The 17,192-nt window shown below is 41.9% G+C and overlaps 1 protein-coding gene across 5 annotated transcripts in view; it reads right to left on the bottom strand.

The window, feature by feature from the left end:
- Focad (focadhesin) overlaps positions 1–17,192 on the bottom strand; it is a 301,255-nt gene that overhangs the window by 63,243 nt on the left and 220,820 nt on the right. For all 5 annotated transcript variants that reach the window (XM_028859771.2, XM_037202700.1, XM_028859770.2 and 2 more), the window contains 3 exons: positions 11,030–11,122; positions 9,624–9,712; positions 5,025–5,069 (listed from right to left, as the gene is read on the bottom strand). In XM_028859771.2, the coding sequence (XP_028715604.1) occupies positions 5,025–5,069; positions 9,624–9,712; positions 11,030–11,122 (227 nt within the window). The remainder of the gene's footprint in view (positions 1–5,024; positions 5,070–9,623; positions 9,713–11,029; positions 11,123–17,192) is intronic.

Below are 17,192 nucleotides of genomic sequence, written 5' to 3'. Positions count from 1 at the left end.
AGGTGGCAGAGCCCTGCCGCTGCAGCACAAACCTGGTTAGAACCAGAATGAGAATGCAGGTCCGGGGGACTAGAGAGATGCTCACTGGTTAGACTGCTTGTTGTTCTTAAGAGGACCTGAGTTTAGTTCCCAGCATGGCAATCACAACCATCAGTAACTCCAGTTCCAGGAATCTGACACTCTTCTAACTCCACGGGCTCCACGCATACACATGATACACACACATATGCAGACAAAACTCTTCTAACTCCATGGCCCCTAGGTATATACATGACACACATACATATACAGACAAACTCTTCTAAACTCCATGGGCCCCAGACATACACATGATACACATACATATACAGACAAACTCTTCTAAACTCCATTGGACCCCAGACATACACATGATACACATACATATACAGACAAAACTCTTCTAAACTCCATGCGCCCCAGACATACACACAATACATACACATATGCAGACAAAGCACTGATACACAGAAAATAAAAATAACCAACCAGGCTGGGCGGCGGTGGCACACACTTTTAATCCCAGCACTCGGGAGGCAGAGCCAGGCAGATTTCTGTGAGTTTGAGGCCAGCCTGGTCTACAGAGCAGGATCCAGGACAGGCACCAAAGCTACACAGAGAAACCCTGTCTCGAAAAACAAAAAACAAAAAACAAAAAACAAAACAAAAAAAAAAGAAGCCAGGTGTGCCAGTGCACACCTTTAATCCAAGCACTCAAAAGCAGAGGCAGGCAGATCTCTGTGAGTTCAAGGTCATCATGGTCTATATAGTGAGTTCCAGGACAGTCAGGGATACCTGGTGATCCCTGTCTTGAAAATAAATAAAACAAAATCAAATAAAAAGAAATATATCCTTTAAAACCTGTAGGTCTGTTTCCCCCCAGATACCAATAACTTGTGTGCTGACACTAGAGCTGATTTTTAACTCTCCTCGAATGGCCATTTTGACCTTGTGCAACTTAGACATACAAGCTCTTATTTCTGCGTTTTCTTCCTGCACGTCTCATTTCATTCTCTGACATAGCATTTCCCAACCTATATTCTTCTATGTCATTTTTAGCCAATTTGAATTTATTGATTTATCCCCAAAATAGAATTAAACACCTAGCAAAGTGTAATGGCCTCTTCTGAAGCAGGAGTGTATGAAACCAGCTTCCCCTAAATCAGGTCACAAGTGTCCTTTACTCCCACCTAACATGTGGCAACTTCTGGTCATCATGACTCCCCTTCTCCCTTATCCCACTATATCAAAGCCAGAAGCCTTAGGGCCACTTTGTAATATGACTTAGCGATTCCAGATAAGATGGGAGGTTGGCGGGGGTTGTTTTTAGACCACTTGGGTTGAGAGTTGTCCTGTTATATAATTCAAATGATAGCTTTCTAATATTAACAATAAAACTCCTATTTTTTACTTCATAACTTGGCATCATAAAAATTACCTAATTTTCATACATACTTAGCATGTAAAAATGTACACTTTGTATTATTCCATACCCCAGGCTAATCCTATGGAAGAAAGCTCTGAATGATGAGCTGCTGTCTGCGAGAGAAACTTCCCATCTCAAGAACCTACTCTTGGGCATGTAATTGCAACCCCATGGTGTCCCACAGAGAATGTCTCCAGAGCCCTGGAATGGAACCTAAGCCTGAGTTCACTGCATGCATTTATTAAATGCAGTACAGGGTTAAAGCAGACCCAGAAGATGAGAAGACCTTCACACCAGCTCCCCAAGCAAGCCTAGTATCTACCTCCAGATCAGTCTGCACACAGATGAACAAGTACTAAAAGGCTCCTAGAACATGTGTTCTTGTATGTTTGCCTCTATTTTATAGGAATAAAGTCTTTTCATTTACCTAACCCTTTCTGCTTCTCTCTCTCCCACCCCGAGCAGAAGCACCTGCTCTACAGCTTGCTCATTCTGTCCAGCCCTCTTCAGTTCAGTCTTCTGGAGGTCGGCCTTGAGTCAGTAAGGCATCAACATTCCTACTGAGGCCTGGGATGAAAAACCTGGAAGAACTCCTAGGGGTCCAAATAAATGGCTCCCACTGAGGCTGTGGAAACATTAGTCCCTAAGGATGGACTGTGGAGGAGAAAGGGAGGGGAGGAGGGAAGAAGAAGGAGCTGTTTAAAATTCTCAGTAATCTGAAAATGAAATCTTTAGTCTTCTCACTATACAGAAAACACACAGTTAAATGGCTACCCAAAATTGCATATCAAATCTCACTAAACAGGCATCTTACATAAAAAGTATCTTTATAACACTTAAGTTACAAAGGAATTTAACCCATTTCTTTTGAAAGATTTGTTTTGATTTTTAAACTTGTGTGTATGTATGTATGTACATATGTATGTATGTACGTCCATTGTCCACAGGAGTGTATGATGTGTGTGTTGATGCCATCAAGCCATCAGAGACCAGAAGAGGAAATCAGATCCTCTGGGGCTGGAGTTACAGGAGTGAGCTGCCTGCCATGGGTGTTGAGATCCAGACCTGGGTCCTCTGCAATAGCAGTGTGTGTTCTTAACCACCATGCAATCTCTCTAGCTCTTGCCTGCTTTAAAACAGCACTGCAAATCATTTTATTTCACTGGTCTTGACACACCTGAGGATGCACTGTAGAAAAATGAAGGAAATATATTTAAGGCCACTGGTAAGTAGATCTTTGGATGTAACCTGAATTTTATCTAGACATTAATTTCCAGATAGAACATAATTGCTCAGTCTACACAAAGCATCCATGGTTGAAGTTCACAGTTGGAGAAGACTCCAGGACTGGAGAGCTTGCTTATCTCAAGCTTGTTACAGTCCACACTGCATACTTAGCAAAACATTCAAGGAAGAGCTGGCTGGTGAAAAGTCTACAACCAGAGCAGCACAAACTCACCCCCTTGTTACTCGAATAACTATCCCCTACCAGTCAAACAGCTGTGACTAATTTGCATAATAACATGTCAGCATCAGTACAGTCTTTATCTAAGCAACACCACTGACATTTTAATTAAATTGTCCTTTGGAACAAACTGATGTCATTAACCTAATTAAAAAGCCCAAGGAAGGATGAGTTTCAGTGATGCTTTCTGAGGGACAAAGTATTGCATTACATATCAGCAAAGTGACCCAATCATTTGGGGATTTTTGTCTTTGAGTTCAAATCCATTTAATTAATAACAATGAAAACAAATTGCCATCAGTCATCTGTCTTACCCATGTTCTGGTTCTCCCTTAGTCATAACCCCGATTCTCGAAAATACTCTCTCAAATGAGCAAGTCAGTAACTCTGTGACTGGAAGTTACTTTCTGCATTCAACTCATGAGTGAACAAAACCATCCCCGGGCTCAGGCATTCAAGGTGCCAGCTCAGCTGTCAGAGGGTAGAAGCAAGGTCTCTGCCTGGGTGAAGAAAGCCACTGGAAAGATGCAGAGAAAGTGGCAGCCATTTTCTCCTCTTCTGTCACTGTCATTCAGCCTCTGGACCACTGAGCCCTATCCCAATTGTTTTATTAAGATAAAATCTAAAAAAAAAATTATACTGTGAAGTTTTTGATAAAAAGGTGGTACTCCTATAAGAATCTGAATTGTTTTATTGTGTACCCCTGAGAATGTGAACACACTGACCTTGGGTACTAGTAGCAATGTGTTGCTTCAAAAAAATCTATAGAGAAAAGTCATGTTGAAATAAGATTTAAGACCAGGGGTATAAAGCTGACTTCAGAGTCAAAGTTATAGTTTGTCTCAACACCAACCTGCTTATTTCTGCATCATCCAAGCTTTCTGCTCCAAACGCCCTGCTTCTAACAGGATGCAAGAACAACACCGCACAAGAACACAAACCGAGAAAGGAAAGGAGGCAAGGGCGCCACCCTCACCTGTGCGGCAGAGCACACGCATTCCTAAGGGATCCTTTCTGCAGGGGTTCCCCAGGCCCACCCCAGCAGTGGGGAGACCACCAGTTCCCTTTTCCTTTATTCAGTTGGAGGGGGGGCGAGGGAGTGAGTAATTAATGAGCATGTGCTGAGATGGACTTTACAATTATGTGGCTGTTTGTTTCTGTTTTCCTAATGCCCAATCTTTTTAGCTACACAAAGTCCCAGGATATGGCTAGGGTACATAACATTGCACTTAAATACTTGTATAGGACATGGGCTTCGGTGCACATAAAATCCAAGGGCAGGGGTGTGCCTGTGTCAGTGGGAGACTAAGAAGAAATCGAGGCAACATGACACAGCAGCAGAACGTGACGGAGGAAGGGAGCTATGAACGCAACTGGCTTGTGTCTCTGCTGCCAGGAACAATTAGTCAGCTTGTTAGCGGAGAGGCCTGAAGAGATTGCTCCGGCAAGTAAGTTCATTAGGCTGTAATTTCCTTAGTGAATTTTGGCTTAAGGTAAATAAAAAGCCTCACGGCAGTAACACTCAAGCAATTTTTGTTAAAACCATCACCAGGATATAACTGACATCACCTTTTACTGAGTCTTTGTATTAGTGTTGTATATATAAAATTCATTTTTAAAGTCTGTCATCGAGCCGATGAGGTTTATCCAAGGCCAGACTAATTGCTAATTAGAATCCAATTTTTAGACACACTGGACCCCATAGCGACCAGGAAGTGTAAGAGAGGGCCCCACTTTATTTGCTGCTTTGCAACTGAGATCTAATAATCTATTTGCAGACCCAATGTAACTCACATGCTCCAGAATTCAGTTCTCCTCCTGGAACTAAAGTATAATCCTTTAAATGTAAGCCAAACCACATGGCATTTTGTTAGGTGTTCAAGTTGAGTATCTCTCGATTAAAGAGCTATGTATTTGTACCAGTCCCTCTGTGTGTACAAAAAGGCACACGTACTGAGAATTGATATAGTTCACATGAGTAACAATGGTTTTCTATAAAAAAAAATTACTTTTTAGTTCTCAATATTATGAAATGCCCCAGAAGGAGAAAGTATGTGTACCTGTCCAGGAGTGAAAGGCTTATTAGTATGTTGGGTAGGAGAATAAATGACTTACTTCGCAGCTGTCTTGGTGATCTCATCAGTCAGCATGTCTCTGACCCTGCAATAAAGTTGGAAAACAGACACAGCTTATATGACACCAAGGACTGCACCCACTATCTTATTCATTAACTTATAAGAACCTCCAGAAGGCCAGTCACATGGCTCAGCAGGCAAAGGCACCTGACGACCTATGTTTGATCACTGGGAACCACATGGTACAAAGAAAGAGATTAAATTCCTACAATTTCCCCGACTTCCACTTACACACTGTGGCCCATGCATGCCTATATGCTCTGACACACAACAGTGAATGTGAGAAATTATTTTAAAACTTCCAGCAATGCCTCTGGGTCTTAAGGGTGCAAGTGCAGAGCCAGCTCTGGAAAAGGACATTAACAAGGGCTTTACTTTCCTGTCTGTAGGATGCTAGCGGCTGCAGGCAAGGAGACAATGTAACCAAGGACAGACAAGCAGCGTTGTGTCCCAGCCATCCCGGGAGTGGCGGTGCACAGTGTCTTTCGTTTTACTCTTCTGTAGACTGGGTGTGGCCTTCTCCCAAACCTAGGCTGATAGTAACTGGAGGGAAAGCCTGCACAGAGAGGCTTAGTGCTCTCACAAGAACAGGCATGAGGAAGCTTGCTTCCTCTGTTTCTCCCACGTGAGGATACGCAGGATGGGAGGACTTACCAGATACACTGGTTCCCAGACTCCAGAGAAGGGAAAAAGTCTTCTGCTGTTGAAGCCACCCAGTCTACAGCACTGTTGTTATGGCAGTCCCAAATGATACCGTTCTCTCCTTTTGCATTAGAACTCACCAAAATATCAATTTACTGTATCCAAATTGTATATACAGAAATCACTGTATGTATATATAAAATACAACTTCAAATACCAAAGCCAAAAGAAGATAATCATACCTATGGTCTGGAAGGTAGGTATGCTCAGTGTAAATATTTATAGACTACGACAGCTTTTCCAACATAAAAGCTGTGAGGTACAGCAGAAAGCACTCTGTCAGATTTACATTTTTTAAATTCTTTGAAGGTTTATTTTTATTTTGAAGTGTGTGTGTGTGTGTGTGTGTGCGCGCGCGTGCGCGTGCACGCGCACCTCCACACCACATATGTGTGGGTGCACACAGAGGCCAGAAGATGGTATTGGGTCACCTGGAAGTGGAATCTCAAGAGATTGTGAGCCACCTTATGAGAATGAACTCGGGTCCTTCACAAGAGCAGAAAGTACTCTTAACCATGAAGCCATTTCTCCAGCCCCTCAAGGTTTTTTTTTTGTATATAAAACTTTATGTCCCTAACTTTTTGCATCTGACATATAATCAACTCTTAGTGGCTTACCATTCCTGAGAATAAGTCATCCGTAATGAACCAAGCTTTTCACATACTTGCGAACTGCTCTTATAGACCACAAGCATATTTTAAAAAGTAATTGAGTGCCCAATTGATCTACAGATGTCCACACTTTCTGTAATCCTTTAGTGTTCAGTGTGTGATAGGAACACATGAGGGCTGTCTGTTGACAGGCATGCATGGGCACACCAGAGCTCCTGCGACCCCATTCTTTCCGCTGCATCACCGGTGTCCCCTTCTTGTACCACTGTCCTTAGCAAGTGAAGATGTCGTAATATCTACGCTCTTAGGAAAACAAAGGACCCTCCAAGTGCTGCTTACACTGCGACCATTCTCACACACTATGCCTGATTCAAGTTCATCTCCTTCTACTTTAGGTCCATCACTAGTCTGGATTTTATCCCACAATTCCACCCAAACAGTTCCCTTGATGGTCACAGAAGACTTTCAAGAGGCTAGACTGAATGATCAGTTCTCAATATCCATCTTCAGTATTTGACACAATGCTGGTCCCCTTCTTGGATCACTGTCTGTCCTTGCTTCTCTTCTATTACCGATTGCTAGTTTTCTGCCTAGTTAATGGTTCTCTCTTCATCATCCCCTCCATAAAACGCTGAAGTAGTCCAGGGCTCAATCCTCTGAAATTCTCTTTTTTTTACAAATTTCCTAGATTTTATCCAGCATCATAATTTTAACTGTCATCAATATGCAAATGATTCCCAAAGTGATAGCTCTAATCTTCATGTCTCCTTTAAACTCTAGACTCAACAACCTACTTGGTGTCTCTAGTTCGAGACCTTATTGAGTATCTCATACCTTTCAGATCTCAAATCTGGTAAGATCAGCTGTCTTGACTGCTATTTTCCTTGACTTAGTCAGCGGAAGCTCCACTCTTTCAATCAGTGTTTCACCCCTGACGTCCATCTTTCACATCTTCCATTTAAATCAGTAAGTTAAACCTATGAAATTATAAACCTATGAGCCTGCCTGCCTGCCTTCAAAACAGATTCAAAATTGACTTTTCATTCTTCTCTTGCTAGTACCCCAACCTAAGACTCTCCCATCTTTTGTCTGAATTATTGCAGCAGAATCCTAATCAATTTCTGCAGAAGCTGCCTTCACCATAACACTTAGAGCACTCCTTCCAAATCAGGAAGCAGATACCCAGTTTCAGATCCACCAATGGTACCTAGCCCTCTCACAGAGACTCTTGATCTCCAGAACTCTGTCACACCTAGTTCCTTCCTTGTTCTCAACATGCCGCACTGGCTTCACTTTCTAGAGTGTTCCCTGGGATTCACTATTCCGTTGCAGGGTTTCCCTTGCCTACAGACTGGCTCATTCCATCACGTCAGGTCTCATCTCAAGGCCATATTATTAAAGAGGTACTCCAGAACTTTCCATGGAAGAGAGGAACCCCTCAGCTCCTCCTACTCACCCCAGCCCATTCGCTTCCTACTACTTTTGCCTAATCAAAATCTGTCCTATTCCATTTGTCTGTTTGTTTATTATCTGTTCTCTATTCAGTGGTTTATAAGGCTAGGGAGAACAAGGAAATGCTGTTTTTCTATGCACAGAACAATGCCTGGCACACAGAAAATAATAAATACATTTGAAATAATAAAGAAATGTCTTATTTGGATTGGGACTGTGTTCAAATAAAGTTGCTGAAGAGCTCCTTTCAAAATAGCCTGTCAGTTACTTATCAGTTGTCCAGCCAAGTCCCCTGATCTACACTACACTAATGAAACACCCAGGGCCATTTCCCCCTAAGATTCACATCCATACAGCTTGTGAGTTTCATCAGAGGCTTATGTCCATAGTTCTATATCTTTGAGAATGTAGTAAATAGAATATTCCTGTCAAATTATCACTTCTAGAAGACAAATCAAAACTAGATCTTAAAACAGCAAATAGGAGGGCTGGAGAGATGGTTCACAAGATCTGGGTTCAATTCCCAGCACCCACATGGCAGCTAACAGTCATTTATAACTCCAGTTCTAGGAGCTCTGATACCCTCGTCTGGCCTCTGTGGAAACTATGTGCATGTGATGCACAGACAGACATGCAAGCAAAATCAAAATACCCATATATATAAAATAACAAAATTTAGAAAAAACTAACAGGAAGTGAAACCCAAATTCTTAATTCCTAATGCTAAATCCATTGCCTTAAAAAAAATCAATAAAATAAAACAGAACAGAATCAAATACCTAAATATTTTATTTTCTACAATCAAGTAACTTTTGTCCAATTTTGAATAAAGCAACCTGTGGATATAGACAAAGCTATTTAGGTTCCAGGCAATTCCTTTACATTTAGGTTGCTGCATCAATTAATATGACAAACTATTCTTCTCAACTATGTAACAATTTATGTTGCTCTTAATGTGTTAGCATTTATATATTCCCAGGTAATGTAGTAGGAACACACTAGGGAGCATCTGCTGGGGAAAGTGAAGGTTTGAGACAGAGAGACTGTCACAATCCTGAAGATGTTTTGAGGAACAGAGGAGAAGAGGAATAATTCTAGACTACATATGAGGTGGAGTGGCAATGAATTGAGTAAGGAAAATAGAATTTTATTCAAAAGCACTAAAACAATCAGTTATAAGAAACAGCGTTGAGGGGACCAAACCATTCCCACACTGCATTAGGAGAAAAAATGTATAGACATATTCAGCTAGCCCTCTGTACCTGTAAGTTCCACGTCTATAGATATGACCAAACATAGATATAAATAGGTAGGCAACATTGTGTCTGGACTGCACTTGTATAGACGCTTGTCACTTTCCCTAAACAACACAGCACAAAGACAGTCACAGAATTTACACTGTATACATTCCCAAAGTAACCTAGAGGTGGTTTACATGTAGGAGGATGTGCATAGATGACATATCAATATTATGCTGTGTATATGACATGGGCTTCAGTGGGTTTTGCTCTCTGCAGGGGAAACTGATACCAATTTCTCACAGATGCTGATGAATGGGAATGCCTACACACACACACACACACACACACACACACACACACACACACACGTGTGTGTGTGTATACATAGTTCTGAAAACAGTGTTCCTTATCATATCTAGGGAGTAGGTGAAAATAACCTATCGGGTCTTCCGAGTTCCCTCTGGCTCATACAGAAGGGAATGCAGTCAGCATGGAAGCATTTAAGGCATGTGCTGTTCCCATCATTGCTCATGGCCCATGACAACAGTGTGCAGCAGAATGTCATCTCCTTACCAGAGCCATGCTGTGCTGCGCTTGTACTGCACCTCCTCGGGTCCTTCTTTGCCATGCTGCAACTGCAGCTCCAGCTCTGCTATCCTTCCCTGCAAATGACACAAGAGGAATCAGCATGCAGACCTGTTGGCTGAAAGTTCCTTTGGCCAACTGGCCACAAGTGGTCCTGGTGGCATATTAGACCTTGAAATATGTAAGTGAAGCAGTCATATCACTGCTCGGTGACTTTCTGCATTCACCAGAGGCAATTCAGTGCTTCATTTCAGAATGCCTTTCAAAGCAGATCTGATTCTCACAGTCCCATTTTAAAAGTCCCCTGCATGGCAATGGGCAGCAACTGATACTTTTAGTTACACAGAGATTGAGGTCTGAACACCACTGTCACAACAGGACAGGGGAAAATGAATTAGATGGGAGTGTAGTACTTAAGATGTAGGTACTATGTAGAAGAAAGACATCACAACTGTTGCATTTCTACTTCTTGAATGAACTTATAAAAATATATGCCAGAGTTTTCCACCCTGTCTTCCTTGAAGGGTGTGCATATGTGTAAGAGACAGACAGATGCCCCAAGCCTTACATTTCTTTGTTGCTGCTGTTGTTTTTATTTTTTCAAGACAGGGTTTCTCTGTGTAACAGTCCTGGCTGTCCTGAAACTTTCTTTTAGACCAGGCTAGCCTCGAAATCACAGAGATCCACCTGCCTTTGCCTCCCAAGTGCTGGGATTAAAGGTGTGAGCCACCACTACCTCAAGCCCTACATTTCTTATAAGCAAAAGGAACCATTGCATTTTTGATAGTACTATTTTTCCCAAGTACTTTTACACTTTTTCAACATGATCCTCTGTGCAGAACAATCTCTACCTTCAGGAGGTCAGCTGTGCTGCTTGCAAAAGATCATCCAACTGGGCTTGTTGAACACTGACATTCTTTCATAGGAGGAGATGGTGGAGAAGGTCATGGAACCCACACCTGAGCATTCACATACTCCTTCTAACCAGTTGTGCGCAATTCTGCCCTAATGGCATAGGATTTGGGGGTTTCGGGGAGAGGCTAACAGATATAGGCTACAGAAGCTTAGGGAAAGGGGGCTTCATCTATGCAGCCAGAAAGAAATCATCATTCATGCTAAGGCAAGGTTTTCCAGGGAGGCTGCTTGGGATCACCCCAATTCCTGTCAAAAAGCCACACCCATGCTTTGTAAATAAGCCCAACGAACTCCTTTGTTTCCCAGGGGATCTTATTGCAGTTGAACCTTGGTTTTTCACTGGAACTTTAGAAGCAGGGGATGGCAGATGCTGTGTAGTCAGCCCCAGAGAGTAAATACTTGAAACACTAAATACACATTGTTTTAAAATCAGTGATGAAGGGGAAATGCTCTCCCACAAAGCACAGCCGTGTCCTTACCTGTAAAACAGCATGGTAAGCTCGAGTCATATATGCAAGCCAGGCCTGTGGAAGAAAGAGTGCACGGTGCCATTCTGACGGCTGGACGTGGACCTGTGGGAAAGATGGGCAGAAGCATGTTAGACTACACAGAACTCAGAAAAAAACAAAAACACCAGCTCTATTTAAGTGGTTTCTTCTCTAAAACAAACCAAGTTAGTTCAGGATTGGAACCACAAATGATATCTTTTCAATATTCCCAGTTGAACAGAGTTTGGAATTTTCTAAAGACAAAATGAAGTAAGCCTGGGATTTTCTAAGTTAAAGCAAATGAAACCCTGCAATAATAACAAGTTAAGATGTATTTGTAATACAAATCCTCTGAAAACCAGGGGGGAAGGCTATAAAACCTCTTGCCAAAGAGCAGGGTACTGTCTAACAAACCCCCTAGTGATATTAAATAAAAAAATATTACTCATAGCCTGGATTTCAAATATGACCACTTCTGAAGTAATAAACATAAACTGCCAACAGAAACCACACTGTGTAGAGACCACAGTGAAAAGAGCATGCAGATCAGCACAGTACACATTGTGTGCACCGCCGGCCAGCCAGCTAGTGTACAAGGGAAAAACAACACATGCCAACAGTGAGATCTACTTCCGAGCAAAGCCCCGACAAAGCATCTGGCTCTCGTAGTCATTTCTGTTTCTACCTATTAGTACACAGCATTGCAGCACATCTTCCCAGAGTCCGTGCCTGTTCAAGATGCCCGAAGACAGACAGCTACAGTGCTGTTCACGCATCCCTAAACTCAACAAACACTTTCATCCATGTCCCTAAACTTTCAACCACCTCCCTATAGAAGAGAGAGGGAAGTTTGTATATAATTATGACAGAATTACAGTAACTGCTGCTTCAGACCGGTTCCTAGTATTTTGAGAATATTTTCAAGTGTCTCTTGATAGGAGAGACAATATAGCTGAATACAGCTGGGTATGCTGCATTCTCATCCTAGTGAGAACCTACTATTCGCCGGGCGGTGGTGGCGCACGCCTTTAATCCCAGCACTCGGGAGGCAGAGGCAGGCGGATCTCTGTGAGTTTGAGGCTAGCCTGGTCTACAAAGTGAGTTCCAGGAAAGGCACAAAGCTACACAGAGAAACCCTGTCTCGAAAAACCAGAGAGAGAGAGAGAGAGAGAGAGAGAGAGAGAGAGAGAGAGAGAGAGAGAGAGAGAGAGAACCTACTATGCAAGGGACTGTGGATGACAAGGACCATCACGCACTCCACCAGAACCTTTCCTGCTGGCACAAGCGCCAGCAATGGGCATAAACAGACTGCAAGGACAACTGTGAAGACTCTACAGGACGTGGGGCAGCAGAGAACAATGGGATTAATTCCCACTTTTGTCTATCACTTCTGGTGCCACTGCTGTTTTTTCAAAGATTAGATATTTAAACAGCAGGAAATGGAGACTGGGACCATGAAGTGACTGGAAGAAATTATAAAGACGTTTTTTTCTGACTGAGTATTTATACTGCCTTGTCAGTGTGTTTGCCAATAGCAGGAATGAGCCCTCCAGCCCCTGCTTGTTCTTAGACTATGCAGAAAAAAACACAGTAACCTAGGCCACATATCCAGCTGGGAAGGAGGCCCTCTGTTTCCAAATGCTTTCCCTTTTTCCCTATGAACTATGTTCTCTAGTCACAAAACACATTATCATTAGCCCCTACTCTGATACCCAGAGTTAATAGAAACAACATTCAAATAATACAAGTTGAATTTTTATCTCTTACTTAAGAAACACAAAACATTTTCAAATTCTCCTGCCATATAATCAATGGGTATCATTGTACGACTAAGAACTCTTGTCAGCCTTAGCACATTGACGAAGAGAACACTGAATCCTTTGGAAAGACAATAGTTTCAGTTCCTCCTTAATACTGAGTTTGAGAAGGGAATGAATTCTGGGAAAATGTGAATGTAAGGAACAACTGGAATGGTGAGAAAAAGAAAGCCACTCGTGCCCAGAAACCACTCTGAAAGTGGCCATCAGCAGAAGGCCCAACGAATCCTGTGGCTCTGACCACACTGAGGGGATCAGATGCAGAGGCTTAGGGAACACTCTGGCCTAGATTCCAACCTGAGGCCCCATGTTTTATGGACTTATACCTCAATCTTAGGGTGCCCTGGACTTAGCTGAGGAGACTTTTTTTTTTTTTTTTTTTTTTTTTTTTTTTTGGTTTTTCGAGACAGGGTTTCTCTGTGTAGCTTTGTGCCTTTCCTGGAGCTCACTTGGTAGCCTAGGCTGGCCTCGAACTCACCTGGCTCTGCCTCCCAAGTGCTGGGATTAAAGGCGTGCGCCACCACTGCCCGGCCTGAGTAGATATCTTTAAAAGCACTCTCTTGACTGTTCCCTCGGTAAAGAGACTTAGGGAAAGAGCATGCTGGAAGACAGGCGCTTTTCATTTGTGTCTCAGGCCAAAAGGCTTTCCATAACCATCACTAGAAAGTTAGTGCAATGCAATAATACATAGGTATTAAAATTGCCTATTTTTGAGGTTGAAGTTGCTGGCCTGAAAAATAAACTCAATCAGCATTTATAAAGTATGAAAATTATGTCTAATTTGCTAGACTCTTGAGAAGTCTTCAGGAAACCTAGTCAATGACATAGTAAATATTCACAAAGTTGCAAATCTAGTTACCCAGCAGCTACTACAGCAGGGTCAGTAAACACTGTGTCAATGAGCTTTAATAAACATGAGAAACTTAGTTTTCCCTATAACCAAACACACATACTCTCACAGTGAGAAGGACTCCTTGGACACAAAGGTCCTCTGTCTTCCGAAAGAGTAAGAGGAAAGTCTCCAAATGTATGACATGGTGAGTATGATGAAACATCGTTCATGCATCTAAAAAGGAGGCCAGACAAGCATGCAAAGGGAAGAAGCATGCTAAAGAAATAAAGGTGAGGGCTGGAGCAAGCTCCAAGGTTAGCAGAGTGCTCACAGTAGATCTCACTGAGAGGGTTAAGTGTGAGTGAAAATTTGCCAATAGTGAGGAAGCACATGCTGAAGGGAATCCAGAATGGTTCAGCTATTGGAAAAGTTTGATAGTTTCTCAGAATATGAACATAGCAGTTCCATTTCTAGATAGAATCCACAATTATTTCAAACAAGAATTTGTAAATAAATGCCCATATTACCATGTTCACAAAAGCAAAAAATTAAATTAAATTTTAAAACAGTAACCTAAATTTCCATCTATGGATCAATAAGACAGTCTATAGATGCATAAGATGTAATATTAGTGAAACAAAGTCCTATTGCATGCTGAAATGCTAAACTGTGGATAAATTCTGAAAATGTACCAAACCAAAAGAAGACAGACACAAACGATCACATTATAGGATTCTATCTGTATGTAATAACCAGAATGGGCAAACCCACGAGGACAGAAAGCAGAGCAGTGGTTGCTGGTGGTAGAGAGTAAGAGAGAGAAGACAGGAGAAATGAGAAGGGGCTGTTTAATGGGAACACAATTCATTTGGAAGTGACTGAAATATTCTTGAGCAATAGAAAGGGAAGAGATGCACAACACTGCTGCCTGTGAGAGGCAGTGAAAGCTAAGCTTTAGCATGGCTGATGCATGCTCTGGATGTCATCTCAATCTAAAGCAAACCAACAGCAAAACCAGAAAACATATCAAAGGCCATACACAGGCACAGGGCTGACCTGTGTGAGAAGGAGTCAAAAAGCCAGAATAGCTGGAGTGGGCAAGCTGAGAAAGGGGAACGTGGAAAGGAAAGCTCTGGTGGACTAACAGACTCTTCTAGGTCACTTTTCACAACTTGTTTCCCTTCTTAGTTAAAGAGAAGCCATTCTCAGGTGTTGAGAGGAACAGGATGATCTCATTTACATTGTACAAGGACCTTGCGGACTACTCAGCTGAAAACAGATGGACAAAGCTCAGAGCAAGGAAGCCTTGCAGAGGTTTCTACAGCCATCCAGATAAGAGAAAACAAACTCTGAAAGAACAGTGCCATGATACTGTAGAGTAATGGCTTCCAAACACTCAGCTATGCCATTTGGCACCCCACTGCTGATACCATGTTTAATATTTGAGTCAGAAAATCAAGAAGATGACTTGTCTGGGCACAGTGAGGGAAATGGCTGGACTTAGAGTCAGCTCTTGGTGATTGTGGTTGGTCCCTAGGGCATTTTAAGCTTTAATTTTAATTAGATGGAGACAGAATAGAGATGGTGAAGGTGACAGATTTGATTATGAAGAGTGAGAAGGCATTTTTTAGGATGCTAAGATAATTCTTATCTTGACTGATGCTGCTTACAGAAATATATGTACCTGCCAAAATGCACAGAGTATACACTAACAGGGAAATCTATATCAAGTTCAAGCTCAATAAAAATATAGTCTGCATGTATTAACACCTTACACGGTATCTCATAAATATGAATAACTTGGTATACACAATTTTTTACATTTTAATGTATCAGTTAAAATTTTTTAATTAAAAAAAATCAAAATTAGTTAGAAAACTACTGTTTCTGGAATATGTTTCCAGACTCTCACCTTCAACTACCTCTTATACTCTCTGCTTGTTTCTCAAAAACCCACTCTCAATTATCTTCCCTGTCTCTGTCAATATCGTCTATGAATACCCCTTTTATCAAGGTTTGAAACTTCAGACTTGCTTATTTTGGGTGTCTTCCCTGACTCAATGATCAAGCCAATTTCTGAAATGCAAGTGTGGCACACCCCTACTTTCTTCCTCACTGGCTAGTGCTATTTCTCCCCAGGTGACTATGACACCACCCATCCGATCTTCAGTGCCCTCAAATCTTTCCTCTGCTAGCCCGTCGCAAATGGTGCTGCCTCTGTTGCATTAGCTCAGAACTTCTTTGCAAAATCTTTAATGGTTAATAAAGCATTTTATATTACTTAACATCTTCTCAGGATCAAAACAACATCATTCACTTATGAGATAATTGTGCTGCTCAAGAACCTCAACCAATTTCTCCATAATTTTTGTACCTATGTATCATTTAATCTTATTCCGGAGAACTGAGCTGTAAACCAATTCCCACATTTTCCCTACTCTTGGCAGGACCTATGGACTCACTCATCTCTCTGCCTTAAGTGTCCTCTCTTCCCATCATTTCACCTGACTGAACTGATTTCTCTCACCTCTATAGTTCTATGAACATCTGTAACCTTACACAGTTCCAAGGCACAGAGATCACAACCTGTTCATTCTAGGACCCCTTCAAAGTACCTGTGACATTGTCTTTGTACATGTGCTGAGCTGAAACTAGATATAGCACATATTAACAGAGAGAAATGTTTGTCACATTAAAATTATAAAATAAAAATTTTTTAAGTCATCATAACTATGGTGTCCAACCTTTTATTGTTATAATACCAGAAATTAAACTCCAAGCCTCACATATTCTTAGTAGCTAGCCAAGCACTCTACCACTGAGCTATATCCTAAGCCTTTGTTTCACACTCTATTTTGAGATAAGGGCTCACTAAATTAACTTAGGCTGGCTTTGTGTGATCTTCCTCCCTCAGCTTCTTGAGTTGTTGGGACTCAAGCATGCACCACCAGACCCAGCTTGGCATTCAACTTTCAATCATTCTAGAAACACAAAGCTTAAAAATAAAAATTTCTAGAGCCAGACATAGTGGCACACACCTTTAATCCCAACACTCAGGAAGCTGTGGGGAACCTACCCATTTCTCTGTGGCAGGCCCCTCCCACTTTTTCTCCAGGGTACCCTTGAGAAGGGAGGAAGGAGAAATATTTAGATAGAAGGATAGAGGGGAGAGAAACAGATAGAAACACAGGATAGCCTTGGGAGGGCCTGGATCATTATCCACCAGCCCCTTCTGTCTCTTCTAAAGGACCTTTTATAAGAATGCAAAGGGGTGGAGCAAAAAACCTCCCTCTAGCACAGCCAATTGCAGACCCTTTTCCAATCACCTGGTTACCACACAAGTATTCAAGCAATCCTCTAATGCAGCCCTGCTGGGTAAAGCAAGCTCAGATCTCACTAGGAAACCTTTGTGGGCCTCCACAGGAGGCAAAGGCAGATGAAGCTCTGTGAGTTTGAGATCAGCTTGATCTACATTAGGAGCTCTAGAACAGCCAGGAATAGAGAG

The sequence above is a fragment of the Peromyscus leucopus genome, chromosome 2 (assembly GCF_004664715.2).
Source record: "Peromyscus leucopus breed LL Stock chromosome 2, UCI_PerLeu_2.1, whole genome shotgun sequence".
Classification (NCBI taxonomy): domain Eukaryota; kingdom Metazoa; phylum Chordata; class Mammalia; order Rodentia; family Cricetidae; genus Peromyscus; species Peromyscus leucopus.
This window is presented reverse-complemented; position numbering and strand designations above follow the sequence as displayed.